We start from the raw sequence: 27,474 nt of genomic DNA, 5'->3' as shown, positions 1-27,474 counted from the left end.
CCTAGCTCCTCACAGGCCCTCTGGCTTGATTGGTTGCCTATCCCCTCTCCCCCGTGGAGACAGCCAGGGAGTTCCTGTTTATGGGGGTGCGATGGAGTCCGGGTGGGATCTGGTAGCTGCCAGAGAAGGGTCGCTGCTGCTGATTCCTTCCTGTCTCTTCTCTCGGGCTGCTGAGATTCTGGCTGGATCCCCATGGCAGTGGGTGTTGTTTTTATTGTGCTAGCACTCCGGAGCCCCAAGCCTGGCCCAGCCCTGTTGTGCTAGGTGCTGAACGAACCCAGGACAAGAAGACGGTCCCTGCCTTGTAGAAGCAAACACACAGCCCTCAGGTGGTCTAGCCCGGTGTAACCTGCTGCTCCACCTGCCCTTCACGCGGACCTTGCACTGACCTCGACACCCTCCTGGCTCCCTGCTCGGCCTTAGATCTTGGCCCTGCTCCCGTGCAGTGGTGTACAGATGGGGGGAGGGGCTGGGGGCCCCCGAGCGCAGGCCTGGGGGGGGGGGGGGGTCACTGGCCAGGCCGTCCATGACGTGCAGGGGTGGGGGGGGGGGGGCGCAGACGCTCTGAGCGGAAGAGGCTGGTGCCGCCTGGTGGGTAAATGGTGGTGGGGCAGGGGAGCGGTGGCTCTAGCCCGGCTCCACTACTGCCATCAGCCCCAGAAAGTCCTGGGGTACAGGAGGAATATGGCGTGCCCCCCCCCCCCCCGCAGGTACAGACTCTGGGGCAGCTGGGGGGTGGCGCCATCTGGTGGGAGCTGGGACCCTTCCTGCCCTGCATGGGGCAGGGGTGCACATGAGCCTGAAGGGGGGCACAAATGTAAGCACTGGCACCAGGGCACCTGGGACCCACCGCACGCCACTGCTCTTGTGGCAGAGTTCCCATGAACGTTTCTTCGAGTCGCCCACTCCGTCCCACCCAGTGCGTGACCCCCGCGCTCCACCTCCTCTCCCATCACTGCCAAGCTGGGCCACTGCGCCCACGCCAGTCTCAGCCGATGCCGGCACGGGCGCTGGCTGGGCCGCCTGTAGCAACGAATGGGGGGTAGACGAATACAGATGTTATACTGTCACTTACACCTCTGGGCTTCATGGCATGTCAATTATTGCATCGCTTTAGCCTCCCTGACACGCTAGGGCAGCATGTATAAGTAGGCCAGGGGAGTCTGAGAGTAAAGGGGGGTCTGACTTGCACTTCACGTGCGATCGCCTCTGAGTGTGAGCCTGACCACTGCCGCGATGGGCCAGCGCTGAAAGCCTCTCTTCGCGCTGCAGTGGGAGCCAGGTCTGAGGAGAACAGGTGTTCTCGTGGGATTTCTGACTTCTCTTCGAAGCTGCGACACGAGTGAAAGGAAAAATGACTGGGGGGGATGGGTGGAAACCAGCAGAAGTTTCCAGATGTTTCTTTCCAAGTTCAGGGTGCAGGATCAGGCTGATTTTATCTGACTCGTCGTCCCAGCCCTACTTACTGCTCTGTAGCCAACCCCCTCAGCCACCAGCACCAATTCCACGCTGTGCCTTGCATGCAGAAGGCCGAGGGGGTGCAGGCTCCTGCTCTGGGCCCATTCAGTCCTTGCTCTCTCAGCTAAGACTGACCTACTTGCCTCGCTGGGGGGCTGCCCTGAGAGGCACCCGAGTGCAAGAGCTTTGGGCCTCCCTCACCAGGTGTCTGCCCCACACCCCGATGGACGTGTGGTGCTGGGCAGCTCGCTCCAGCCTCCTCTGGCTTAGTGCCTTGAGTTGAAATTTTGCCAGTGGCTCTGAGTCTGCAGCCTGGGGGGAGGGGGTGATCCTCTGAGTGGGTCTGGCCCTGGGCAGGGAGGCCGGGGGTGTGGACTCTTCGCCGGCTCCTGAGCCCTTTGTTCGCCTGCTCATCCTCTTCTTGCCTCTCCTCCCGCAGCCTGCAACTGTAACCTGCACGCCCGGCGCTGCCGTTTCAACATGGAGCTGTACAAACTCTCCGGCCGGAAGAGCGGTGGCGTCTGCCTCAACTGTCGCCACAACACCGCCGGCCGGCACTGCCATTACTGCAAAGAGGGGTTCTACCGGGACATGAGCAAGCCCATCACCGACCGCAAGGCCTGCAAAGGTAAGGGGAACGCTCAGCATTGGGACCTCTCCCCCTCGGCACCCCCTCCCCAGCCCTTTCTTCCTCTGTTTGCTGCACCATTTCCCTCTCTAAGGGGATATGCCTATTTTTCTCTTCTTATTCCTGCTGAATGCAGCTGTTTACGCCTATATAGTCCCCCTAAACCGTACTCCCCTGCCTCGTTCTAAACTCCAGTTATCAGGGCAGCCATCTCCCTCTGGCTGGAGGGAACTCACCTGGTACAGAGGCCCCTACAGCTTTCCCCACAAGCTGATGGAGCATGAGGGAAGCAGAAGGGAGGCAGCTAACGTGTTGGGCTCCTCTTTCTCCCACAGAGGAATGCCAGCATTTCACCGATGGGAGCATATTAGTCTCAGCTACACAGGCAATGAGGATAGAATCCATCCATCCATCCATCATCTTAATCTGTATTTCTGATTTCTAATGCATCCATCCCCTTCGTCTCGAAGGGTCCATGCATAGAGATAAGTAGCTATGTAAAGCCTTGTCTGTACTAGAAAACTTGCACCAGGGTAACTAATTTAAGATTAATCTAGTTACATCTGTGCAAACCTCTAATGTAGATGCACTTTAAAGGATTGAAATTGCTCGCGACCTGATCTAGATTAATGTGGTCAATTACCCCATTGGTTTGAGTGCAACTGAAACTGATTTATGTCTCTGTTGTGGAGGTGTAACTAGATCCATTTTACTTACACTAGTGCAAGTTTTCTAATGCAGATTGACTTTCAGGACCTGGTTTTGAGGGTGGGGGGAGGCTGAGCCCACACAGCTCCTGTTAACTTCTATCGGCGTCACCAGTGCTCAGCACCACTGAAGACTAGATAAGATCTGTGTTGGATTCTACCCATAGTCGGACCTGTCCTCCCTCTGGTTTTCACGCTGACTTAGGTGCTGCCCGAGAGCCAGCTGTTGCCATTCAAATCCCAGCTAACAGCACACTGCCTATGTGAAGCACCACGCAATAGTCCCACCAAGAAGCGAAATACTTCAGATAACAGAATGTGACAGCTGGCATCACCAGGACCGTCACAGGGGATGCTATTTACCTGGGATGAATCCTGCCCCTCCGATGTCAGTGGGAGTTTGGCCACTGACTTCAATGGAACCAGATTTCTCCCCTGGACTCTTTGTCTAATGGAGACTGTGAGCTTCTTTGAGAAGGGCGTGGGGCCGCCTTGCTGGCATCCCAGGAGGCGTCTCCTCTGCACAAGCTGGAGAGGCCGCTGGGAGCACCAAGCCTTGGCTTGTCTTTCTTTTTTTCTCTTGATTTAATTAAAATAACGAACACTCTTCCCCCGCCACAATGCAAGGCAGTGGCCAGTAGGAACTTGGCAGCCAGTTTAGGGTTCTCTTCGCTTCCAGCCTTATCAGCAGGAGCCTTTCCATGGGCTTGGCTGAGCACTGGGTTGGGCCCTTCAGGTGGGGATGGGCAGCTAAAATAAATCTCTCCGTCCCAACCTCCAACAAGGTTCCTATTCATCCTCTGTCACCCTCCTTGCGGGTTCTGGAAGCAGACACACCCACATATGGAGCCACAAGCCAGGATCTCAAGCCTCGTTTCCCATATGCGAGAGGTGCAGTGTCTTTAGAAAAGTGTTGGAGACGCATCCAAGCCAGCACAGCTCTACTGCTCTGACGGGCACCCTACACGAGCTGGAGAGAGACAACTGGGAGAAGCCCAATTCCCACGTCAAAGGACTCCAACCTGGGAGGTTGGGAGTGGTTCTTCTTCTCCAACCTTGATGCCTGTGCCAGATCCTGGTGGCTAACCATCCATACTGTGTGGGAGCTCAGTCCTGATCCGCTCACATGATGGGAGCCTGCTCTGATGTGCCAGGCCAGGCTTGGCGATGGGACGCTGTGGATTGTTTTCCTTATGGATGTTACAGGGTTGAAGGAGCACCAGAACACAAAATGTTGCTTTTACGTAGGACCTACATACAAACAGCGACTGCCAAAGATTTTTGGGCAAGGAGAGAAGAGGGCAATTTTGCAGCAACAGAATGGGTTTAGAACACCGACATTTAGCCCCTGTTTTGGGCAGATTAGGACAATTTGAAGGTAGGTCAGATTTGAGGCTCGCAGGGGCTGAGTAGGCCACTTTAACATGTGCTTTGTGCTGTGCAGATTGGTAGCCTCTTCATCAGCCTTAGTGCATGGCGTACAAAAATCCCCCAGCCCTTCCCAGACTGGACGCAGAGAGGAGAAAAGCCCCAGGTTTAACAAGCACCTCATAAAGTGGAAAGCATCAGTGGCCGAAAGAGCGCTGCTGAGACTGGCTCTGGCCCGGCGAGGGGAGACCTGTCTTACAGCTGGGTCATTAGGAAACAAGAGCTAAGCTTTTTTAATAACTGGAGCAGCTGAATTGGCACCCCTCCCCCCCCCACCCCCAGTGCATGTGGGCCTCACCTCAGCAACCAGCTTTCCCCTGGCCTGGGGATTTCACACTTGCTCCAAAACACCATTGGCCTTTCGGTGACTCCTCGTGGCAATGGACTTCGAAATGGCACTCCCTGCTCCCCCTCATACAGGAGCCAAGTGGGGAAGGGGGGTGGTTATGTCGAGCACCTTGTGCCGGAAGGAAGCTGAGTGTCTGCTATAAGTTACTGCGGGGATGGGAGGGAACGTGGATCGTCATCCGTGAAGCAAGGACTGTGCCTCCCTCCCCCGCCCCCTGTGGCTTGTGATGCTGCTGTGGGGCATCATTTTCCCCCACCCCATGATGGGGCAATTTTCTTCCTCTGGGAGCGCTGTAAGTGACTCTCCAAGAGCTCCGCAGAGCAGCTGTGTCACTAACCCCCGGCTCTCCAGGCCCCATTCTAATAAACTGTTGGCATCTCTCCCTGGCCATTAACGCCCTGCTCTCCCAAGAGATGCGGCGTTGCCCAGGCCGGCTGCAGAATCTGGCTGTAGCTCTGAATCAAAATGCAGGGCTGAAAGTGCAGGTGGCTTGTCCCTCTTTGGGGCGGGTCTCAGGACGCAGGCTGCATGGCACCTTTTGTGAGAGGGGAACCCCTATGCCTGCTTTGCGGGGGAGGGGCTGTGTCCCCTTCTGGTGAGCCGTTTCCCCTCTCCAGTACCCTCCGCCATCTCAGGGGCATCGGGAGGTGTTTGGCTCGCTGCTTTAGGGGCCTTGGCATTGAACCTGGGCTCCCTGCTGCTCCCCTTCTGCCAGCCTCTTCCCAAGGGTGCTGCCAGGGCCCATCTTGTCTTGGAGCAGGCCAAAGGCAGCTGCATCTGAAGGAAAGACTCGGGCTGGAGCAGGGAGGGTGCAAAGGAGGAAAATGTTATCTGCAGAAAAGCAGGCAGGGCATGGGCTATGTGGAAGATGCATACAGACATACAGCCGGTGTCACACACCAGGGCTCGATTGCCAGAATTCAGCCCCCGTGGCATGCGTGTGCATGGGAAATACATGCCAGGGCACTGTGGTGCGAGTGATGACACTCGTGCGTGGCTCTTGCTGCACGAGAGCTGGAATGAAAGGTGACCAGTCTCTGCCTCAGAGATTTTCATTCCAGTGTCTCCAGCTTCTCATGTTGTCTCTGTGCGAGCGTTTCCACCATCTCTGGACACTGCCCGGCCCGCGTACTTCGGCCCCCGTGGGACAAGCCATACGGTTTCCCAGGAAACAGCCCTGCGTGCAAAGCCCTCCCAAAATATTGCAACCCAGCACAAATGCAGAAGGTAGGCAGCAACCTCGGCAGTGTGTGGCTTCTTGAAAAAGCCTTGAGTCATTTCCTCTGGGGGTAGGGAGGGGATGTTCAACAAAATCTCCCCGACTGCCTCTGCCACTTTTCCCGTTCTCTCCACAAGCCCCTGGTAAAGTTTTGGTGCGGGGGGAGTGTGCTGAGGCAGTGCTTTAGTCCTGCCTTTGTTTCCTCCCTTTACACACCTGCCCTTCTGACCTTGATCACCTGCTCAGTCAATGAACGGCTACATTGCTGCTCGGCTTCTGACTACCACTAGCCAATGCCGTGTTTGACTCCCATGGTGGCCATTCAGTTCCGAAGAGGCTATAAAGCGATGCCCGCAGTCTACAAAGCCCCGCAGAATGCGACTTCAAGTTCTCGCTCCCTGCCTGGCTTCCTTATGCTTCTCTTGCCAGTCCATAAGCTCACCATGCACCGAGGGGCCGTTGTATCAGCCACTCGTTGCCCACTCTGTAGAAATCCCTCCCGCTGTGCGCTGCCGTCACTGCAGACCTGGGCGATGTCAGCTCAGAACCACAGACTCTGGTCTCTCATGCTCCAGATTTGCCCAGGTGTGAATCCATTAGGAGCAGAATCAGGGCTTCTCTTGTCTGAATTGCAGGACGTCTCTTATATAAATACCTCTTCCTTTCTTATGGGCCAGCGGCTTCTCTCAACTTCTTTGCTACAAAACACTAGACTGGACGGCTTCTGAGTTTTGTTCCAGCTCCATCTGACCCCTTCTTTTCTGTGTCTGGTCCCAGCCCAAACCAGCAGGAGCCGAATGTTTAGGGAACACTAAAATGGGAAAGGTGGAAGCGAGTTAGCCAACTATTTTCAATCTCCACGGTTCAGTCTGAGTCTTGCGCAGCGATTTGTGTGAGCTCTTATCTTCTCTGAAACTGTTTGCCCAGCCCTGCTAGTGATGGCTGAGCATCATCACAACCTGGCGCAGTGGAAGCAGAATCTGTTCCTTCCCTGCTTATGTTCTTTGCTGAGGATTTAGGAGCCTTATTTGCAGATGTCGAGCAGCTGTCAATCTGGATGATGGGGTGGATTGCATCCTTAGCAAGTTTGCAGGGGACACTAAGCTAGGGGGAGTGGTAGATACGCTGGCGGGTAGGGATAGGATACAGAGTGACCTAGACAAATTGGAGGATTGGGCCAAAAAAAATCTGATGAGATTCAGCTAGGACAAGTGCAGAGACCTGGATGGAAGAATCTGTGTACTGCTACAGACTGGGGACTGATGTTTAGGCATCAGTTCTGCAGAAAAGAACCTGGGGTTTACAGTGAACAAGAAGCTGGATATGAGTCAGCAGTGTGCCCTTATTGCCAAGAAGGCTAATAGCATATTGGGCTGCATTAGTAGGAGTATTGCCAGCAGATGAAGGGAAGTGATTATTTACCTCTATTCGGCACTGGTGAGGCCACATCTGGAGTATTATGTCCAGTTTTGGGCCCCCCACTACAAAAAGGATGTGGACAAATTGGAGGGAGTCCAGCGGAGGGCAACAAAAATGATTAGGGGGCTGGACCACAAGACTTATGAGGAGAGGCTGAGGGAGCTTGGCTTGTTTAGTCTGCAGAAGAGAAGAGTGACGGGGGATTTGATAGCAGTCTTTAACTACCTGAAAGGGGGGTTCCAGGGAGGATGGAGCTAGGCTGTTCTCAGCGGTGGCAGATGACAGAACTAGGAGCAATGGTCTCAAGTTGCAATGGGGGAGGTCTAGGTTGGAAAAACATTTTCACTAGGAGGGTGATGAAGCACTGGAATGGGTTACCTAGGGAAGCAGTGGAATCTCCATCCTTAGAGGTTTTAAGGCCTGGCTTGACAAAGCCCTGGCTGGGATGGTTTAGTTGGGGTTGGTCCTGCTTTGAGCAGGGGTTGGACTAGATGACCTCCTGAGGTCCGTTCCAACTCTCATCTTCTATAATTCTATGTCCTATTTATCCTACGCGCACACAGACGAGCTTCTCGGGGAGCCCATCAGACAGACAGAGAGACACTAGACAGCGTGTGTGTATGAGTTGTCAACGTATCAGGCAGATTTATTTCCACATGCTGCTAAGCCGCAGGAGGGACTCAGAGCATTTCCTCCCCTGGCAGTCTTTCAGGCATCTTTATTTTTGGAGCTGAGCGTGCGGTAGCATGAGAGGACCTGGCCTCTTCCAATGAAATGTGCCGGAGCTTTGACTTCCTAATCCACACGGCAAAAGCAGCAGCTTGAGTCTCCATTCTGATATCCTTACAGAGTGTAATTGCAGAGACTTAGGTTCATGGAAAGCACCTCCATTAAGAGGCAATTCTGCTGTGATTCTACAGCGAAACCACAGACAGCAATGCATGAGGAGGGGCTCCCCTTTCACTTCTAGGGATGGATCCTGCAGGGCAGGCGCACTGCTGTTAAGGGCCTACAAGCCAGGCAAAGGTGGCCTTCTTCCCAGTGGGTTTTGACTTCCCATGGTCCTAGACCCCGGGCAGAGATTCTGCTCACTAATTCAGACTTAATGGGAACACCAGGAGTCCCAGCTAGGTGAGGAAGTGATAGGAATCTATAAAACCAGCTTGCAGGTGCTGCAGCTGTTCTCTGGCAATGAAGGATGCATTGTTCTAGGAAGAGGGAGAAGATGGAGAGCGAAGAGCTCCAGCACGCAGTGCGCCAAGAGAGTTCTGCTCAATGACTGTGTACTCTCAGCCAAATCAGAGGATTTGGGCTCTTCATGAGCTTCCCCCAGAGGCAAACCCCACTTGGTATGTGCTGCTAGCAAAAGGCAGGTGTTTTGCAGGTACGGTTTTGAGTGCGTTTTCCTGGAGCTCTGGCAGGATTTGCAAATGCCCCTGGAATGCTGCAAAGTTTGACAGTGTCAGGGGAACACTTGCTCAGGGTCCATCCCCTGCTGCACTGGATGTGTTCAGTGGGAGGCTGGGTCTTGTGGCAAAGGCGTTCCGCTGTGACCCCGGTGAGCTGGGTTCCATTCCTAGCTCTATCACAGACACCATGGGCAAGTCACTTCATCATTCTGCATCTAAAAAATAGGGATCGTCAGATTTCCTTTCGCCCCTGGGTGCTATGTCTTGTCCATCTGAATTGTAAATCCTTTGTGGCCAGGATTATCTAACTGTTTATATAGTGCTCTGCACAGTGGAAGGGCTGTCTAGGTGTGACCATAATACATATAATAAGGAGCAGCATTTCCACCCTGGGAATGGTAACATCTCTGCCACCCAGCTGCCCGCTAGCCCTCATGCAGAGAGCAGCGCAGATAATGAGCCGCTCCGGCTCAGCCATGTGCTAAAACTGACAGGTGAGCAGGCGTTCCTGGGATCCTAACCAGGATCCGTTGTGCTTAGTGCGCTAGCAAGGTTGTTTATAAATCACATCCTGTGTGTGGCCAGGTGTGACTCCTGGGCCAGAATTCCAAATTCGCTCCCCTTTCGAATCCCAATCCAAGCTTTAGGGATGTGTGAAATGAGTCTACCCGGTGCATGGCGGGAGGCGTCTATATGGCAGCATTTTCAATAACTAGCAATAAAGAAAGCCCAAAATAATAATCAAAACAGGAATAGGAGATTTTCCAGCAGGCAGAACTAACTCTGTGCTAGATGTGGATGAGAACAAAAGCCAAGAAATTGCCCATAAAAGCAACAGGAAAGATGATTTTTCAAAGGCTTGTCACATAGCTAAAGGTCAAATGCTTGCACAAAAGCAAGGCAATAACACAAATCTCCTTGTAAGTACAACATCTACAGAGCAAACTGCTTCAGACTGGCACATGCAATCAAACGACAGTGGCAGACCTATAGCTTTTAATTGGGATACTGGAGCACAACTAGTGTTATTCCAGGGAAAATATAGAACCATCTCACTGAGGAACGGTACAGGTATCAAAAGCAAAGCTTGTTTCTTATTCAGGACATGAAACAGCAGTACAAAGGCAAATAATTATCACAATTGGCTTTAAAAACCAGTAGTATTAATAACTTTCCAAATATGAAACTGGGATGTACCATGTGTGTTAGGACTTAATGGTGGCCAAACTTTGAAGCTCTTTAAGTAGCACATACACAGAGCACAGACAGCATCCTAGCCGAATTCACAGATGTATCACAGCATCTAGAGTGTCTGGAAGGGGAATTACAATGCATAACTAATAACTCTAGTGATCCATCCTCCAAGAGACAATGTAAAAACTGGACTTGGTAATATAGAAAAGTCTGGAAAACACAGAGATGGGTTAATTCAATGATTGTAGGCAAAAAGCCAAATAAAGGGTGGCTATGCATTAATCCCTGTAATTTAAATAAAGCCATAAAACATGAGTGCTCTCCAATGAAAAATGTTGAGTTAGCAGCAACTAAGCTCTCAGACAAAAAATATCCTCAGTATTAGGTGCAAAGACGTGCTTTTTGGCAAGCAAAGGTAGATGAGATAAGCTCTAAGTTAGTGACGTCATATGATGTTCTGGGCTAGATCCTGCCAGCCGGCCAAATTGCAAGCAGCACAGCTCAGTGTGCGGGCAAAGATACCATGAGGTACCTCTCTGCTTTCCCTTTGATCATGGCACCACCGCGTGGAGGGCAGGTTCCCCAGGCTGAGGGCTGCTCCAGCACATGCCAGATGCTAACTGTACCAAAGGGCATCCTGACCAATCCCCCTTCCCACTGGCCACATTCTCCAAGGGATGATCCCATGGTACTGGATGTGCCAGTTCTACAACCAGGATTGGCTGGAAACGTGGCATGAGGCAGGAAGAAACTACCCCCAGATTGAAAAAGGGGTGGTCCTGGTGGACTGAGCAAGAGCCCCCTAGAAGCACTGGTTTCTGCAGCAGGGATTCTAATGGACAAGTGATTAAGGGCTTTACTTCCACCAAAACCTCAGTTACATAAGCCTAAGCAGTTACCAGACACAGAAAGACAAAGAAACGGACAGCGAGAACTGCGCTGTAGCCTGACAGCTGGGCGGCCAGTGCCCCAGCGACACGTGCTACCCCTGCAGCACAGTCACAGTCACAAACAGGCAGAGACACCAGGGGAATTCTCAAGGTTTGTCTGAAGTGCGGAGACATCCCAGGCACCTGTGGAGAGAGGAAGTAAAGGTGCTCACTGCTCTAGTCTAGAGCAAGGCAAAGTAGCGTTGTTATTAACAGCAAATGGCAGGGGGGTTACATGACGCATTGATCTCTGGCGTCACTTCTCTAGTTGTTACCATCACTTGAGCCACTGGATTGATAGACAGCTGGTAACTAACCTCCCTGCATCACTTCGATGAGATGTTAACACCCCTGCATCTTAATCCTGCTGCTTGAGAACCTCTGCCCTCCTGGATGGGCATTTCTCGGTGCTCGGTTGGCATGGAGGAGGTCTGCGTATTGGTGGGTTTTTCCGGAGTTCTGCGCTCGAGAACGAGTGTGGAGCTACTGCGGCTGCCTCTTGGGCAGCCTGGAGGAGAGCTGAGGTCTTGGGAAGGGAGACGGACTGAAGCAGCAAGAGGGATGGACTCAGACATGTCTGATATGATTCTGGGTGCTGGGCTGGCTTCGCCTCCTGTTAAACACGCTGTGTGGGCAGGGGTCTTAGAGCAGGGTGAGAGCTGACCTAGCTGCAGCTGTTCTACCAGCTGGCGAGTGACTAGCTCCGGGTTATCCCACAGCCCAACCCCAGGGACCTTTTCAGTGTCACGCTGAAGATCAGCTCCAGGGGCCCACATGGGATCCCCTAGGACATGGCCTCAGGGGTCTTCTCTGGCTCTCTGATGGCCACCTCATGTTTATAGGAGCCCTAGTGAGGCCCTCGGTTGCTAAGTCAGGCATTGCAGGCCCCAGCAGTCCTGGCACCAAATGTGCTGGGGCTGGAGAAAGGCCCTGTGTTTCCAAAGGCCCCATGTCAGGCTAGGACTCCCTCATATGCTGCCATTTGTTATCACAGCTGAGCCCCCCAAATATCCTTGCCAGAAACACGTCCGTTTCCAATCCCAGCCAAGATCTGATAGGGACACGGCATCTGTTCCACATTAGACGCTGCATGCTCTTGTTTCTTGCTGAGTATGAGAAGGCCTGGTGAGCAAGGACGCAATGCTCCCGAGATCCCATCTGGTGAAAATTAGGGAAATGATAACATCTTTGGGGGAAGGGGGGTGGCACACAGGGAGTTGTTTTTGTTTGGCTTTGGAATCACGTTTGAGTATTACACTGATGGAAAGCAAGATACCTTCCCTAGTTTTTAAATAGCCCCAGTCCTAAGCTGGTTGATGGGACAGTCATTTCCTGGTTTAGCAGCTTCTTTCCGCCTGTGACTCTCCCATCAAGCACTCACTACAGAATGAGAACATCCTCTGGATGTAGGGCTGGAGAAAGGGGAATGAGCCAGTTTGGATCCTCCCAATGGATCTGGAGATCAGATGTGCTGGGAAGCACCAAGAAGATCCACTTCAGATTCATCCCCTGGCTCTGGAGCCAGAGAGGAAGACGTGAAAGCCAAGACCCACGTAGGAATAACTTCAATTCCATCCCCTTGCTTCTAGCTCTGCTCCCCTAGGAGAGAGAATCTCCCCAACATCAGAGAAGAATGAGGAGCTGGGTCTCATTGCTAAGCATGGCTGTGACACGTGTGCTGTTCCTGGACTGAAGCTTTCATCCCACTCCCTCAGCTTCCTCCAGGAGGGTGGCAATGGTTTGGCTCAGCGGATTCCTGCTGCATCAGCAAAAGTGTTGCAACTTCACTAGTGTTCCCATTGCATTACCCATGTGAGCTTGGCCCACTGACCTAAGCTCCAAGACCTCCTTTCTTGCCCCTGTAGCCAGAGAGCGGGAGATAGCGCAGGGGCCAGGAGTAGCTGAGAAGCAGGAGGGAGAAGTCCAGACCATTGAGTCAAAGAGCGGCACAGCTGGGTTGCTTACAAGACACTGAGCGGCTGGTATGGATGGATCGCCGCTGATGACACAGGTGTTGCCTCTTCTCTCTCCTGCTCTGCGCGGGCAATCAGGCACAGCATCCTGCAGAGCTCCAACCCACTGCCCCTTTGCCAGTATGGCAAGCACACTCTTCCCTTCACCGACAAGAAAAACGAGCAGAGCATCGGAAACTATTTTTCCTTTTTCTGACACAAGCCAGGTTTGCTTTTTACACATTTTTTCCAAAGTTAAAAATCCCCTGCTGGAAAACAACCTTTTTATTTCTCTCTCTCTTTCCTCCTTTTTTCACTCCCTACCATCTTTCACAAGGTTGCAATTAGTTACCTTTAATGAGCCTTAACACTCTCTCTTCCACCCTGGGCCCCGCTGGCCTGCTCGTGATTGGCTAATTGACACGGCCAGCTGCGGTGGCTGGAGAGCCTGTGGAAATTCCTCCCAGTTTCCGCATGGGCCAGGCTGTCCCCTGAAGCAGCTGCAGCTGGGTTCCCCCTAAGGTAGGGAAGGGGGTGGGAGAAATTGGCTATTCTCCTGTCCTAAGATTGAAGGATGGCAGACAGCTGTAAGTGCCAATTCAAACACTCTGATCTCCAGGGACTTAACCTGATGAGACCTAACTGAGTGGAGGTCGTGCCCTGCTCCAAGCCATTTATGAAAAGAAACGCATGGTAGGAGCATCTTCTGGCCAGATCCCTGTGCCTGGAATGAGATGGGAGTTCCATCTCTTTGCTGCTTCTCCAGTGGACCCCCACCCCTGACCTTGCGGGGACTACCTTCTCTCCTGGGTGAGAAGAGAATACATTCTCCACGGTCCAGTCCAGGCTCATCTTGTTTCACCCTGCCTTGAGATTCCCATGATGTCAGGATCTTCCTCCCAGGAGAATCCTCTGGGATGTTTCAAAACTCAGTCCCTTTTATATTTTGTCTCTGAATCCAATGTTTATCCATGCGACAGCCTCTTAGCTGCAGTTGGGGCTAGATGAAGTGCAGGCAGGGTCCCCACATGGGTGGGGGGGAAGGCTACACTTTACCAGGTCCCGGAAGCTCTGGGGGGCCATAGCCCAGACTGCAACCCCCATTACCATGAGGAAAAAAATCTTCATGGCTCATGAGATTGTATGTCTGTGAGGAGGGATTGTGGTATGTGTGGGGGTGAGGGCCCATGTTACAAGTTTGTGCTGGGCCCGAAAAAATCATGCTTGTGCCCTGGGTGCAGGTGGGTATTCTGCAGACTGCTCCTCCCTAATTGTGGCAAGGCACTTCAGTCTTGCCCTGCAGTAGCCCCTGCTATTTTGGTTCTGCACCCTACCCAGCTTTGCAGTGCCTCTCCATCCTCACGTTGTATTCATTAGTCTGTGCTTCACACCTACACCCTCCCTTGCACAAATGGGTGCCTCCGTGCAAAAGTGTGTGGAGAGAGGCTGTTCTTCAGACAAACACCTGGAAAGCCAATCACTGCGATTTCTCATTAGTCACCAGTCACCCTTCGTTATTCTTCTTTTTAAAAAGATCTTAAAAAGCCAGTTTAAAAAGTTCCACAGTTCAATCAGGGATTAGCAACAATACAATTTGATTTAGGTGAGCCGTCACATGCCACAAATACCGGATCATGAATAGCCCGTTTGTGAGTGCCCTTTAGGTTTAAAATTGTTTATCCAAATGGTTCATTGAATACATCAAATCCATGCACAGAAAATCAGGCTTGGTTAATGAACCGAAAAACAAGGTGTAAATGAGTTGAGCAATAACACCAGCCGCCAGTATGGCGTTTTATAGATATTTTGTTCATTTTAAATTTGTGTTCAGTAGCTGTTATCAGAGACATGTCCTGCTCAGTACACAGATTTTAGAGTGGGTGTGAGTAATGCGCGTCTTGCCTTTCTTTTAGCAGCATATATCTTTCTCTCTCTTTTTCTCAGCTTGTGACTGCCACCCTGTTGGTGCAGCTGGTAAAACCTGCAACCAGACCACCGGGCAGTGCCCATGCAAAGATGGGGTGACGGGGCTCACCTGCAATCGCTGTGCCAAGGGCTATCAGCAGAGCCGGTCCCCAGTGGCTCCATGCATCAGTGAGTAATGCCCTCAGCAATATTTAGATCCAACGTTGCCTGTGTTCTCGGGCCCCGTTTCCTCCTTTACAAGCGCAAGGCCTTTTAGCCATGTTGTTATCTGGTGCCCTGTCTCCAGGGGCTGTTGGAAGCTAAGGAGGGCAGCAGTTGGAAGGAGACCTTGGAACCCATACCCTCAGGGGTTCTGCACAGCCACGTGGGAGCTCTGCACAAGAGGTTTTCTCTGCTCATTTCCTTCTCTTCCGTCTAGCCCCCTCTGCGGCTGCTGTCTCAATTGGCAGCCAGGCCAGTGCCCCTGCCCCTGCAGCTGGGCTGGGCTGAAGCTGAACTGGAAGCTTTGCGGAGCCGTGAGATTCCTTCCGTGCTCGTTGCTCCAGGAGGCCAGAAGTGGGAAGAGATTAAAGGTGGTAGCTGTGTTGGACTGACACAGACAGGATGCTCCTAGTTCGGCTCCCTCACTGCAGCACGGGGGGCGGAGAGGGACAGAGTGGGGGCCTTCCGAACCCCGTAGCGCACAGGGTCAGCATCTTTCTCCCTTGCTGATTGCAGTGCTTCAGGAAGCACAGCAAGGGCTCCCAGGGCTGAGGTGGGCCGCTCTGGTGGCTTCTCTAAAGGTCTCCCAGGAGCTTCCAGGTCCCCTTTGTCTTTGCAGCAGCAGCAGAGCTGGCCCAGGATCAGCGGATGCCTGGCCTGGCCCGCTTGTCCTGAGAGCAGCGCTGGCTGGGAAGAGGAGGGGATACGTGAGCAGCGCGTGACACAGCACACACTGGCCTCGTCCCTCACAGCCACTCATCTGCACCAAGCTCCCAGCCCTCCCCGTAGGCATGGTCTGATCCAGTCATCCTGGAGCTCGCCAGTCCTGTCTGAACAGGAGTGACGATGGAAATGGCAGTAATAGGATCGGGCTGGTGCATAGCGCAGAGTTCCTGACACCTCTGTGTGGGGTGGGGGGAGAGATGCCTGCTCTTCTCAGAACATGGGTTGTGACAAGGCCCCCCCACCCCACCATCACCACGTGCGCTAAAGGAGAATCTGCTTCCAACACAGGGCCAGTCACTCCCCTGGTTGAGCAGTTCTCACTCTCCCCCAGACTGGCAGGGGCAACACATACGCGCTGCCCAGCTGATTACAAACAAGTAGCTTTCTCTTGCTCCCTGGATACCGGGCCAAATTCTGCTCCGGGTTGCATTGGTGCAAGTCTGGAGTAGGCTGCACTGAAGTCCATGTAAAACTCCCGTTTTCTTTAATGGCACCAAGAATTGGCCTTAATTACAGTGGGCCAAATTCCCTCCTGGCGTTAACTCCATTGGAATCATCAGTTATGCCAGCAGAGCATTTAGCCCATTGACTTCACTTACTCTAGCTTCAGCCTAGTGTACCTGAAAGCAGAATTGGGCCCGCTATGAATGATGTTCGCTAATGCTTTGCACAAATCCTTTGGGGAGCGGGGAGATTTCCAGGGCTTATCCCTTGGGGAACCCTACAACTCCCAGGGCTCCATCTAGCCTGACTGGCAGAGACAAGGAGGAGGAGGTGCTGGGATGCCCCCCTATTAGTGCCCTGTATGTCTCTGTAGCAGCTGCAAAGGAAACCAGCAGGAGGCGCTGCTTTGTCCTCTCTTGCTGCTGGCAATGGACTCTCCACTAGGAGAAGCAGAGGAGAAGGTTTGCAAGCAAGCCCCTTTCCTTAAGAATCTCACCCTTTCTTTTCCAGAGATTCCTGCCATCAACCCAACCTCTGTGGTCACCAGCACAGAAGAGCCTGCAGGTGAGTGCTCTAAATCCCATGATACAAAAGGCACCATGCAGCTATCCCTGTCTAAGTATATTTTCCCCTTGCTATTCCCCGAGGAGCCTCCCCCCATCCCCTAGTCTGAACGTGTGCTGGCATTGAACACCAAATCACCTCCTCGTGCCCAGTGTGGTCCCAGAGAGCAAGCAGCCGGCTTTCCTCCAACGCAAAATAAAATGTGCAAACAAGGTTTTAAATCCTGTGTATCTGTGGCTTGCTAAGAGTCCCAGCAGCCAGCCTGCACTCTGGCAGTATCAGCCCCACCCCTCAGGGATGGGACTGGGGAGATTCGGGAGGGTTGATTTCTTTAATCTCCTCCAAACACAAGAGCTTTCCCGTGAGTGCTCCTTGCCTCAGCAACAGCCTCCTGGGGCAGGCGCTGTGTCCAAATCTGCTGTTCTTGAGCCAAAGCTCCCAGGCCATGGCATCTGGCCCCCAGCTCTGCCGTCCAGAGGCAGGTTGAGAAATGGATCAGCTCGCACTACGGGGACACGTGCTGAGTTCTCTGTTGAGAACCGGATTGGACCCGGCCCTCAGGTGGGTGCCTCCCCCATCCCTGCACACCCACGCAAGGGCCAGGCACAGTGGCCGCCTTGGCGTTCTCCTGCGGGCGGGAAGCTCCCGGCCTGCCTAAGCAGCAAGGAAGAGTTTCCGGTTCCAGATGATTTCTGAGCATCCAGGAACAGCCACGATTCCAAATGGAGGACTGGCCTCTGACTACTAGCTCCTCCAACAGCTTTCCTGCGCCTATCTCCATCGCCTCCTTTCCTCCCAGCCTGGGCGCGAGCCAGCTGCTGCCAGCAGGGTGGTGGTGCACGCTGCATGGGAAGGGGAGAGAGAAGCCAAGTGTCAGCTGCATAGCGATGGCATGGGAAGCCCATAATGTCTCGCAGTCGCCCCAGTAGGCTCAGGTCAGAGATAACAGGATCGATACCGGTGGGAAAACCTAGGAGAGGGCTTTGACAAGGAGAAACAGCTGCCCCTTGCAGTCGCAGGGTCTATCGAAGAGGAAGAAGCTGGACCGTTTTAATGGAACTCCATCCACCCTGCTAGATCCTGCAGGCAGGTTAGTGGCACCTCATGGTCCAGAAGTTGAAATCAGATGATAACAAGGGCATGGCCTTCTGTCCTCAGGCCTCATGACACCATCCTTCAGTATGACAGACTGCCTCCACTGAAGGCCCAGGTCTGAAATCTAGGCCTGGCAAGGGTCTCAGCTATTGCAGAAGAGGAGACCCTGCTGCCCACCGAAGCAGGGAGAGTGGAGATGGCATGCTATGGACAGCTTGCTAGTGTGGAAGGATGGAGACCTAAGCAAAGGCCAGACCTGGTAAATTGTCTCTCAGAAGGGAAGTATCCACCATCTTTCTGCTTAGACATCCAGCCGGTTCCACTGGCTTGCACTAGCACAAAGAGGCACGGATCCGATTTGCATGTGGTGGTTTAGACTTCCCCAAACTCTGTCAGAAACTATCCTCTGAGATGGGCCAGCACTCAGCCAGCACAGGCCCTCAGGTGCCACAGTAATGACTATGCATGGACAGGTGTGGTGAATCTTTTACACATAGTATGCTGCTAACTCCATGTTTGAGCCTGGATAGAGTCCAGACTGATCTAGCAGCCAGCAGCAGCCTTCTGAACAGCTCCGCTGCTGGCGTGACCTGGCGGATGCATTGGTAGAAGAGTAAAACCATCTTTTAGGGTTACCTAGGGAGGTGGTAGAGTCTCCATCCTTAGAGGTTTCTAAGGCCTGGCTTGACAAAGCCCTGGCTGGAATGACTTAGTTGAGGTTGGTCCTGCTTTGAGCAGGGGGTTGGACTAGATGACCTCCTGATATCCCGTCCAACCCTCATCTTCTATGAGTCTATGAATCTCTTTGCCTCCTTCATCACTGTGGTAGAGGAGCCCCTGTTTTCTAGGCCACATTTTCCTCCCCATCTCCATCCCCATGTAATCCTTCCATCTAATCTGCCTGTCATCTGTATTTCACCATAGTAATAGTCTCCCAAGCAACTTCCAACTCACTCCGTGTCCATCTGTAGTGCCCCTTATTGGCCAGCCCAGGTGCAGTGACAGGCTCCACCCTCTTGGGGTGGAAGGGTCTCTCTGACACTTTTTTTTCCCTCCCATCACACTTCTCCCCACATGGCCTTGGTCTTCTCCTGTAGCCAGCATCCTACCTGGTTTTCACTCCTGATCGATAGCACATGTGGGGATTATGGTGCCAAGATGACATCAAATGCATGTCCTGCTTCTCGGCCACCTTCTTGAGAGCTACACCGATAGCTGGCGGAGATCAGGAGACTTCTTGCAATGATCAGGTCCAAATCCCTGAGGGCGTAGGGTGGCATGGGCCTTCTGCATCATAGCACCTCTATGCTGTCAAGCCGCCAGGTTGTCTCATACCACTTCTGCATTCCTAGTGCGAATGGGCTCCTCTGGACATGTCACGTACACATGCCGCCCTGTTAACTCTTTCCTCCATCTAACCTTTGCCACCTCGCTCCAGACAGAGGATGTAGCTGCAACAATGTGAGGTCTGGGGGTGTAGAGCAAAGGGGATCCTTAGCAATCTCTCCCAGCCTCCCCAACCCCTCCTGCCTTTCCAAACTGGGCACACAGTGACCTCCCCAGCAGATCCCCCCAGCCCCTTGTAGCGATAGCAATCTCTGCCCCCTCCTCCCCAACATTTCTGTGCAATCACTCTTCAGTGCTAGGAATTCCATGGGAATGTTATTGCACGTCCCCCTGTGATATGGGCTCATGGCTGTTGGAGTTTTTGAAAGCCTGTCTCCCTCTGCTCTTTCCCAGCCTGGCTCAAGGGCGGAGACTTCAGCATCAGTGGGTCAACAGTTTTTGGCATTTTCTTAGTCCCACATGTCTGTGGTTCCCCCGCTCCTGCCTGCCCACTTTTTTTTTTTTAATGGTCAGCGATTGGCTGTGTTGGTTGCTTTATTTTCTCAAGGAAAAGTCCCTTCAGTGTGAGCTGGAGTTGGCTGCATGTTCTATGAACTAGATTTCCAGCTGGTGGAGCCTGGCCTGGCTCCATTGACTTTAGTGAAGCTGCGCTGTTGACCCGTTGACTCCGATGGAGCTGCAGTGATTGACCTGGCTGATGAGCTGGCTCAAAGTATGGCAGTATAATGTCACACAGGAGGGAAATTGCAGTTTTGCAGCCTAGCCTACAGTGTCTATAAAATGCACTTCATTTCATGCCTCGGTTACGGTATGAGTCCTGATCTGACTCTGTAAGTCAGGTGATCTGTGCCGTGTAACTGGACAAATAATAGGGCAGTTCTGCATTCCCTACAGAGTTTTCTGGCTGGGGGCTGACAATAGACCGACATGCCCGGTGTTCCTACATTGTTCCCTAAAGAGTTGCCTGCTGGAGGAGATTGGATCTCTGACAGCCACCCAGCCCCAACTCTTCTACACGTCATTTCTGACATGCCTTCAAGTGGGGGCAGCTAGGATTGGAGTGCCACAAAGCAGCACACCCGCCCCAATCCCTCCAGTCTGAAATGGGATGTGGAGCTGTGAGATCCCTCCGTGAGGAGTCCTTTGTCCAGTCTCCCCTGCTGGGATAGTCTGGGACTGGTAGAACTGTGACCAACACGTCCATGGTCACCTACAGCAAGTCCTGCTGGAGAGACCGTACGTGGTGCCACCAGATGAACCCCTTTGCAGGCCACTCTGGCATTCAGGGGCTCCTGGTTTTCATCTCCACCTTTGGTGAGAAGAGGGTGGGGAATCTGAAAGAATTTCTTTGGTCTTTGTTTGGCAGGAAAGATTGTGGGGAGTAAATTCAACACAGCTTCCCGGTTCACGTGGAAATAGAAGCTTTTTTGCTTTTTGGCCATGAGACGTCCTAATCAGGAACATCCAGGAAGGGATGCTTTGAAAAGCTAAAAATGTTTTTTTCCCATAAGCATTTACCCCAAGACTGGAGTTACACTTCAAGAGGAGTTAATCAGTGTACCCCTCCCACCTGCAGTGCTCTAAAAATAGGGTGGTCTTAGAAATAGATCCTAATATTTTCAGCTGAATAAAAATAAATCACACTTGATGGAGACCTTAGTGTTTGTTTTGCTTTAGTGGCGCAGGCCTGTGTTAAGCTGCCTGTAGTTTTATCTGCAGGTTTGTTTTTTTAAGATTTCCAGCTTCTAGCTCAAGTATCTTCGGTGCAAAGTAATCTGCAGAGTCCATCCCAGGAGAGCACAGAAATACAGTTCAGGTCCTCTTTCTCTTAGATGCACAGCTTTTAAAACCAGAAGGGACCATTATGATCATGTAGTCTGACCCCCTGCGTAACAGACCAGCAAGTCCCATAACTTCTGGTGGAGCTAGAATACAGGACAGCACAGGAATCAAGTTTGAGGTCTGCTTTTCCCTTGAGCTGTACCCACGGGCTAGTCCAGGAACCCAGTTCAGGTTCACACCTGGTCAGCAAATTTTCACTGAACTGCAGTTTGGATCAAATAAATAAAAATTCAGGCCCATTCTTGTCTTGCTTCACTCAGACTCCTCTTCCTCCGGCGGCAGCGTCTCTCCAGTCTGTTTGCATCCATGCCTTTGGGGCTCTCCATGACTGTCTCAGCAGCCCCTCCGGACTGGCATGTTGCATCCATCTCTCCTTTTCTCTCCTAGGCTGTGCCTCCAAGGGAAACATGCTGTCATGCAGGTTATCAGGCTTGGATCCTCCCAACAGCTGCTGAAAGGGAAAGGAGGGTGAGGAGGGAGAGGTGGAGGCCGGTACAAAAGCTAGAGGACAAGACCGGCAGATCCTGTCACTCAGAGCCTGGTTCCCTTGTGCCCATTCCCCCACCTCCATGCAGCTGAGGGAGACGGTGGCTGGATGGCTGCTGCTGAGCCACTGTTGACTGCCTCTGTTCACGGGAGATGGCAAAGATAAAGAGGCAGCTCTGTCCGGTCAGGGTCCTCTGGTCTCAGTGAGCATGTGGGTTCCATGCTCTGCTTTTCCTCCCCCTCTGTTCTCACATCTGCTGCTTGACAGATGCACCACGGGCAGTCCCAGCTGCAATTCCATTTCCACTGTCACCGCAGCAGCCGGGAACTCCCCCACAGATGCCTCTGCTTTCCCCAGCTGGCCCTGTCATTGCATTCCACTACGACCTAGTGACAGATGATGTGGAAAAAGCTGAAGTACTCAATGCTTTTTTTGCCTCTGTCTTCACAGACGAGGTCAGCTCCCAGACTACTGCACTGGGCAGCACAGTATGGTGAGGAGGTGAGTAGCTCTCAGTGCTGAAAGAACAGGTTCAGGACTATTTATAAAAAGCTGGACATGCTCAAATCCATGGGGCCGGATGCAATGCATCTGAGGGTGCTGAGGGAGTTGGCTGATGTGATTGCAGAGCCATTGGCCATTATCTTTCAAAACTCGTGGCGATTAAGGGAGGTCCCGGATGATTGGAAAAAAGCAAATATAGTGCCCATCTTCAAAAAAGGGAAGATGGTGGATCCGGGGAACTACAGACCAGTCAGCCTCACTTCAATCCCTTGAAAATTCATGGAGCAAGGCATCAATGGATCCATTTTGAAGCACTTGGAGGAGAGGAAGGTGATCGGGAACAGTCAGCATGGATTCACCAAGGGCAAGTCATGCCTGACCAACCTGATTGCCTTCTCTGGTGAGATGACTGGCTCTGTGGATGTGGGGAAAGCAGTGGACATGATATACTTTGACTTTAGCAAAGTTTTTGATATGGTCTCCCACAGTATTCTTGCCAGCAAGTTACAGAAGTATGGGTCGGATGAATAGACTATAAGATGGATAGAAAGCTGGCTAGATCATCGGGTTTAATGGGTTGTGTTCAACGGCTCAATGTCTAGTTGGCAACCAGTATCAAGCGGAGTGTCCCAGGGGTCAGTCCTGGGCCCGGTTTTGTTCAACATCTTCATTAATGATCTGGAGGATGGGGTAGATTGCACCCTCAGCAAGTTTGCAGAAGACACTAAGAGGTGGGGAGTGGTAGATACCCTGGAAGGTAGGGATAGGATACAGAGTGACCTTGACAAATTGGAAGATTGGGTCAAAAGAAATCTGATGAGGTTCAACAAGGACAAAATGCAGAGTCCTGCACTTAGGACGGAAGAATCCCATGCACTGCTATAGACTGGGGACCGACTGGTTAAGCACCAGTTCTGCAGAAAAGGACCTGGAGGTTACAGTGGACAAAAAGCTGGATATGAGTCAGCAGTGTGCCCTGATTGCCAAGAAGGCTAATAGCATATTGGGCTGCATTAGTAGGAGCATTGCCAGCAGATGGAGGGAAGTGATTATTCCCCTCTATTCGGCACTGGTGAGGCCATATCTGGAGTATTGTGTCCAGTTTTGGGGCCCCCCACTATAGAAAGGATGCGGACAAATTGGAGAGAGTCCAGCGGAGGGCAACGAAAAATATTAGGGAGCTGGGGCACATGACTTATGAGGAGAGGCTGAGGGAACTAGGCTTCTTTAGTCTGCAGAAGAGAGGAATAAGAAGGGATTTGATTGTAGTCTTCAAATACCTGAAGGGGGTTCAGGGAGGATGGAGCTAGGCTGTTCTCAGTGGTGGTAGATGACAGAACTAGGAGCAATGGTCTCAAGTTGCAGTGGGGGAGGTCTAGGTTGGATATTAGGAAAAGGTTTTTCACCAGGAAGGTGATGAAGCACTGGAATGGGTTACCTGGGGGGAGGTGGGGGTGGAATCTCCGTCCTTAGAGGTTTTTAAGGCCTGGCTTGACAAAGCCCTGGCTGGGATGGTTTAGTTGGGGTTGGTCCTGCTTTGAGCAGGGGTTGGGCTAGATGACCTCCTGAAATTCCTTCCAACCCTCATCTTCTAGGATTCTATGATTCATGCTGAATGCAGCATTGATTTTATGATCTCTATCGGGGACTGAAATCACAACGCTCATTGGGCCATATTCATCCCAGTCTGTGAAGGAGCTCAATCGATTTAGCTTAACAAAGAGAAGGTTAAGGGGTGACTTGACTCCAGGCTCTTGGTGCCTATGTGGGGATCAACATTTGATAATCAGTCTAGCAGACAAAGGTCTAACAAGATCCAGTGGCTGCAATTGAAGCTAGACAAATTCAGACTGGAAATGAGGCACACATGTTTCTAACGCTGAGAGTGGTTAACCATTGGCACGACTTATCAAAGGTCATGGTGGACACTCCAGCAGTGGCAATTTTTAACTCAAGGCTGACTGATTTTCTTAAAAGCTCAGCTCTAGGAATTGTTCGGGGCAGTTCTCTGGCCTGCGTTATACTGGAGGTGAGACTAGTTGATCACAATGGTCCCTTCTGGCCATGGAATGTGTAAACCCCTGACCTCAGGGGGAGCAGCGCCCATGGAAATCTCCGCAGCTGTGATGCCAGTTGTATGGCTGATGGTGCCACTGAAGTCAGTGCAGCTGAGCGGAGAGGCAGGCCCAGAGGACATGAGGAGGAAGGCAATCAGACCGCAGGTATCAATGAATGGCAGTGGTAAAACAGAGCACCTGGCATCCATGGGCAGCTTACTTCTTTATCTTACACCTTCCTCTTAGTTACTTTTCCTGCTATATCTTCCTCCCCCACCCACTCCCATGTCCCGCAGGCCCAGCTTTGCCCCTGTTCTGCAGGCTCAACTCTCAAACACTTGTTGGCCTGGTTCACCACTAATTTTCATCTCTTTTCCACTGGTGCTTCTCATTCCCTTCAAATACCCCTTTGCCCTCTCCCAGAGCCAGGGCTAGCAAATCCATTCACCCAAGGCCTCCCTTTCATTTATGTTCAAATTGCAGCCCCATGGCTTGGGGCCACGTCCCCCCTACAATAAAACCCAGCCAGGGGGGGTTGGAAGGACTGAAAGTTTGTCAGCCTGGCTCAACTCCCTGCCACCTAAATATTGACTTCAAATCTCATCCAAGATGCAAGTAACTCCCGAGGACAGCAGTGGGGCATACGCCTTGCCTCTGGGAGGTGGGGATGTGGGGTCCCTGGGCCTTTGAGCCCTCTGGCACACGTCCCTGGGTGTATGTGCGCAGGGACCCCCGCAACCACCCACCCCACCTCGGCACAGTGTCGATTTACAACCCACATTGGTGAGTCCCCAAATACCCCACCCCTGCCCCACACATAACGCCCTCCCCCACCCCCTGTTCATAAAAGCAGCCATTTCATCTCCAAAGGCTTGCAGAGTCCACAGCAGGTGTGTCAAATTCTTTGAGGTGTCTGGTAACAGTGTTTCATTGTTTCAAGGCTCCTGCTTTTCAGGTGTTCGGCTCCCCCCGTTCTCCCCCGCTGACGTCCCTGGCTGAGCCCTGGCTTTTCTCTAACATTCGCAATGATCTCCATTTGCCCAGCCAGCATCTCCTACTTCCCAAATTGCTCCTGCAACCCAGGCTTCCTATAACGTTCTGACCCCAAGCCCTCCTTCCACCCAAGTGTCAGGCTAGCTATGTAACAAAATGTTCTGGGTCATTTTTTATTCTTATTTTTAAAATATTTCTGCTCAATGCTTGTTCCCCGTTAGAATTAGCAAAGCTGGTGGAGTGCAACATAGGGCTTTAAAGGAATTCAAAGTCAGCAGTAAAAGATTTGCAGCCGTAACACCTAATTAAGTTACATCTCTCTTAAAACAAAATATTCCGTCTTTTTTTTTTTTTTTTTTAAAGCAGAGAGAAGTAAACCAGATGTGCAAACTCACTCGCACTCAGACACACACACACGGCCAAATGCAGCCTGTGCAACTGCCCTCAAAGTCAATGGGGCTTACCCCCAATTGTGCCAGGGCTGGGTTTAGTCCCCTTTCTCGCGCACACTCACGCGCTCTTTCTCTCTCAGTCTGTCTCTCGCACACTCACTCATTGTCTGATGCACTCATTCGTATTCACATACTACTGTCACTCCCTGAAATACGCAGGCACAGATGCTTGCTGGCTGGCTAACAATCGCTTTCGCTGTCACTCACACACACACACACACACAGTACATGCACGCTGTACCGCATACACACGGTGCCTGTTTCTTCTCTCCTTTACCCTGATGTATATCCAGGGTCAGTGCACTGCCATGAGGGGAATTACTCTACTCTACACACGTGCATGCACACACAGAGAATGCATCCATAGGGTCTCATACAAACAAGATATAGCGAATGCATGGGAGTGTGTGTCTGCCTGTCTCACACGCGCACACGCTCATCTATAATCTTGTTCACCCATACACCCTGTGCGCTGACGCGCTCTCCTGGCCAGTCTCACACAAATGGCAGCTATTTCCTTTCGGTGCCCACCTGGACGTAGTCCACAAAATCGGGCCCCCCCACTGTCCATGGTGCATTCAGATCATTCCTGATGGTGTTGAAAGTTCTAAGCCAGGCTACGGAGACTTGGTTAAGTGGAAAAAGCAGTTTAGGGGCGACAGAGGAGGAATGGGAGGGAGGGATGGAGGGCATGCGTTTTGGAAAAAGTGAAAGGGAGATTAGAGAGAGCCTGACTCAGGGAATGTGTCCGGGGGCGGGGGGGTGGAGGAAAAAGGAGAGTCAGTTTATTGATGTCTGTTTTTAATCTGATTTTCCCCTGGTGTTTCAGTAAAGCTTTTCGTTGTGATACAGGTGAGCGCCCCAGACTAACAGTCCGTCTGGAAGTTAAAGAGCTTCGCCAGGCTCGGTCTTTCTGGAATGGAGAAATTAACAGTTCAGTGGGCATGTTAGCTAAGTGTTAGAGAAACCTAAGCAGAGTCAAGTAGCTCAGTGCCAACATAGGGACGCCTTCACGAGTCCACTTAGCACTTACATAGCACTGTGAGGGCCCCATTCGGCTCTCAGTCACGCCAGCAGCCATCTGCAGTCACTCCGGTGACATCTCTCCATATGTATATGAGTGCAGCTGAAAGCAGCATCTGACTCAGTGGTCTCAAAGAACTTTAGTCAGCGACTGCCCTGCACAACACGCCTGCGAGGTAGGCAGCTGCTGTTATCCCCATTGTACAGAGGAGGAAACTGAGGCACGGGAAAGTGAAGTCAAGTGGCCCAGGGTCTCACATCAAGTGATTGGCGTGGCCAGAATTAGAACTTGGGACTTTTCCTGCTCTCACACTGTTCCCGTGTCTTCACCACCTACTGCCTCCTTTATTACCAAGCGCTATGGCCAAGTCCTGGGGGAAGTGGTGTTGGGCGAGTGTTAGTGGCAAGATCTTCTGGGGGTATCTCACAAAATGTATTCCCTGCCATTGCAGGGGTCTCAGGCATTGGTGGCACCTCAGTCCCTCCTGTTCTCTGTCTGTGGCACGTAATAGTTTAGTCCCCAGCACCTGTAATACTTGAGTCTAATCCAGGTGATTGGATTTAATACAGGGGTCATTGGACTTTGTGCAGGAGGTCAGACTCCATGGTCTGCTGGCCCCTTCTGGCCTTAAATTCTCTGACCCATAAGAAAACTCCACAATCTTGTGTAGGTGAGTGGGTGCAAAGCACCCTCATAGCCATGCTTGCACCACCTCCAACTCCGCAGCTGCTTGGAACAGCCCCATCCCTGCTACTGCGCTTGTGGCACCACTGCCCAGCTTCCACCAGCCCCTGCTCACCCTGTGCCTAGCGCTCCCTAGCCCTGAGCATCTCGCACTTGCACCCACCTGGAGAGAAAAGCTCGTTCGTGTGCAAACAGGATAGGAAGAAGCTTGACTTTGGCCACAGGGAGTGGGAGATATGTCCAGGGCTGTACTTGTCAGATGGTGGCAGTTATCCAACTGGCCTGCTAGGGGCTGTAACACAGCAGGGGCTGCGGCTGTGTCTCAGTGGCGGAGATTCCCAGGCCTGACATATAACAGCATTGATACGAGTGTCTCAGTGCTGGAGCTTCTCAAGTCATGCGGAGGTTCCAGGCCGGCTGGGCTCTAGTTTAGTGA

The 27,474-nt window shown here is 52.2% G+C and overlaps 1 protein-coding gene across 1 annotated transcript in view; it reads left to right on the top strand.

Annotated features, from left to right (window-relative positions):
• NTN3 (netrin 3) overlaps positions 1-27,474 on the top strand; it is a 76,469-nt gene that overhangs the window by 37,325 nt on the left and 11,670 nt on the right. The window contains exons 3-5 of the mRNA XM_067551527.1: positions 1,898-2,086; positions 14,637-14,786; positions 16,500-16,553. Of these exons, the coding sequence (XP_067407628.1) occupies positions 1,898-2,086; positions 14,637-14,786; positions 16,500-16,553 (393 nt within the window). The remainder of the gene's footprint in view (positions 1-1,897; positions 2,087-14,636; positions 14,787-16,499; positions 16,554-27,474) is intronic.

The sequence above is a fragment of the Emydura macquarii genome, unplaced genomic scaffold, assembly GCF_026122565.2.
Source record: "Emydura macquarii macquarii isolate MOO-44397 ecotype Brisbane River unplaced genomic scaffold, CSIRO-AGI_Emac_v2 contig_1348, whole genome shotgun sequence".
Taxonomy (NCBI): Eukaryota; Metazoa; Chordata; order Testudines; family Chelidae; genus Emydura; species Emydura macquarii.
This window is presented reverse-complemented; position numbering and strand designations above follow the sequence as displayed.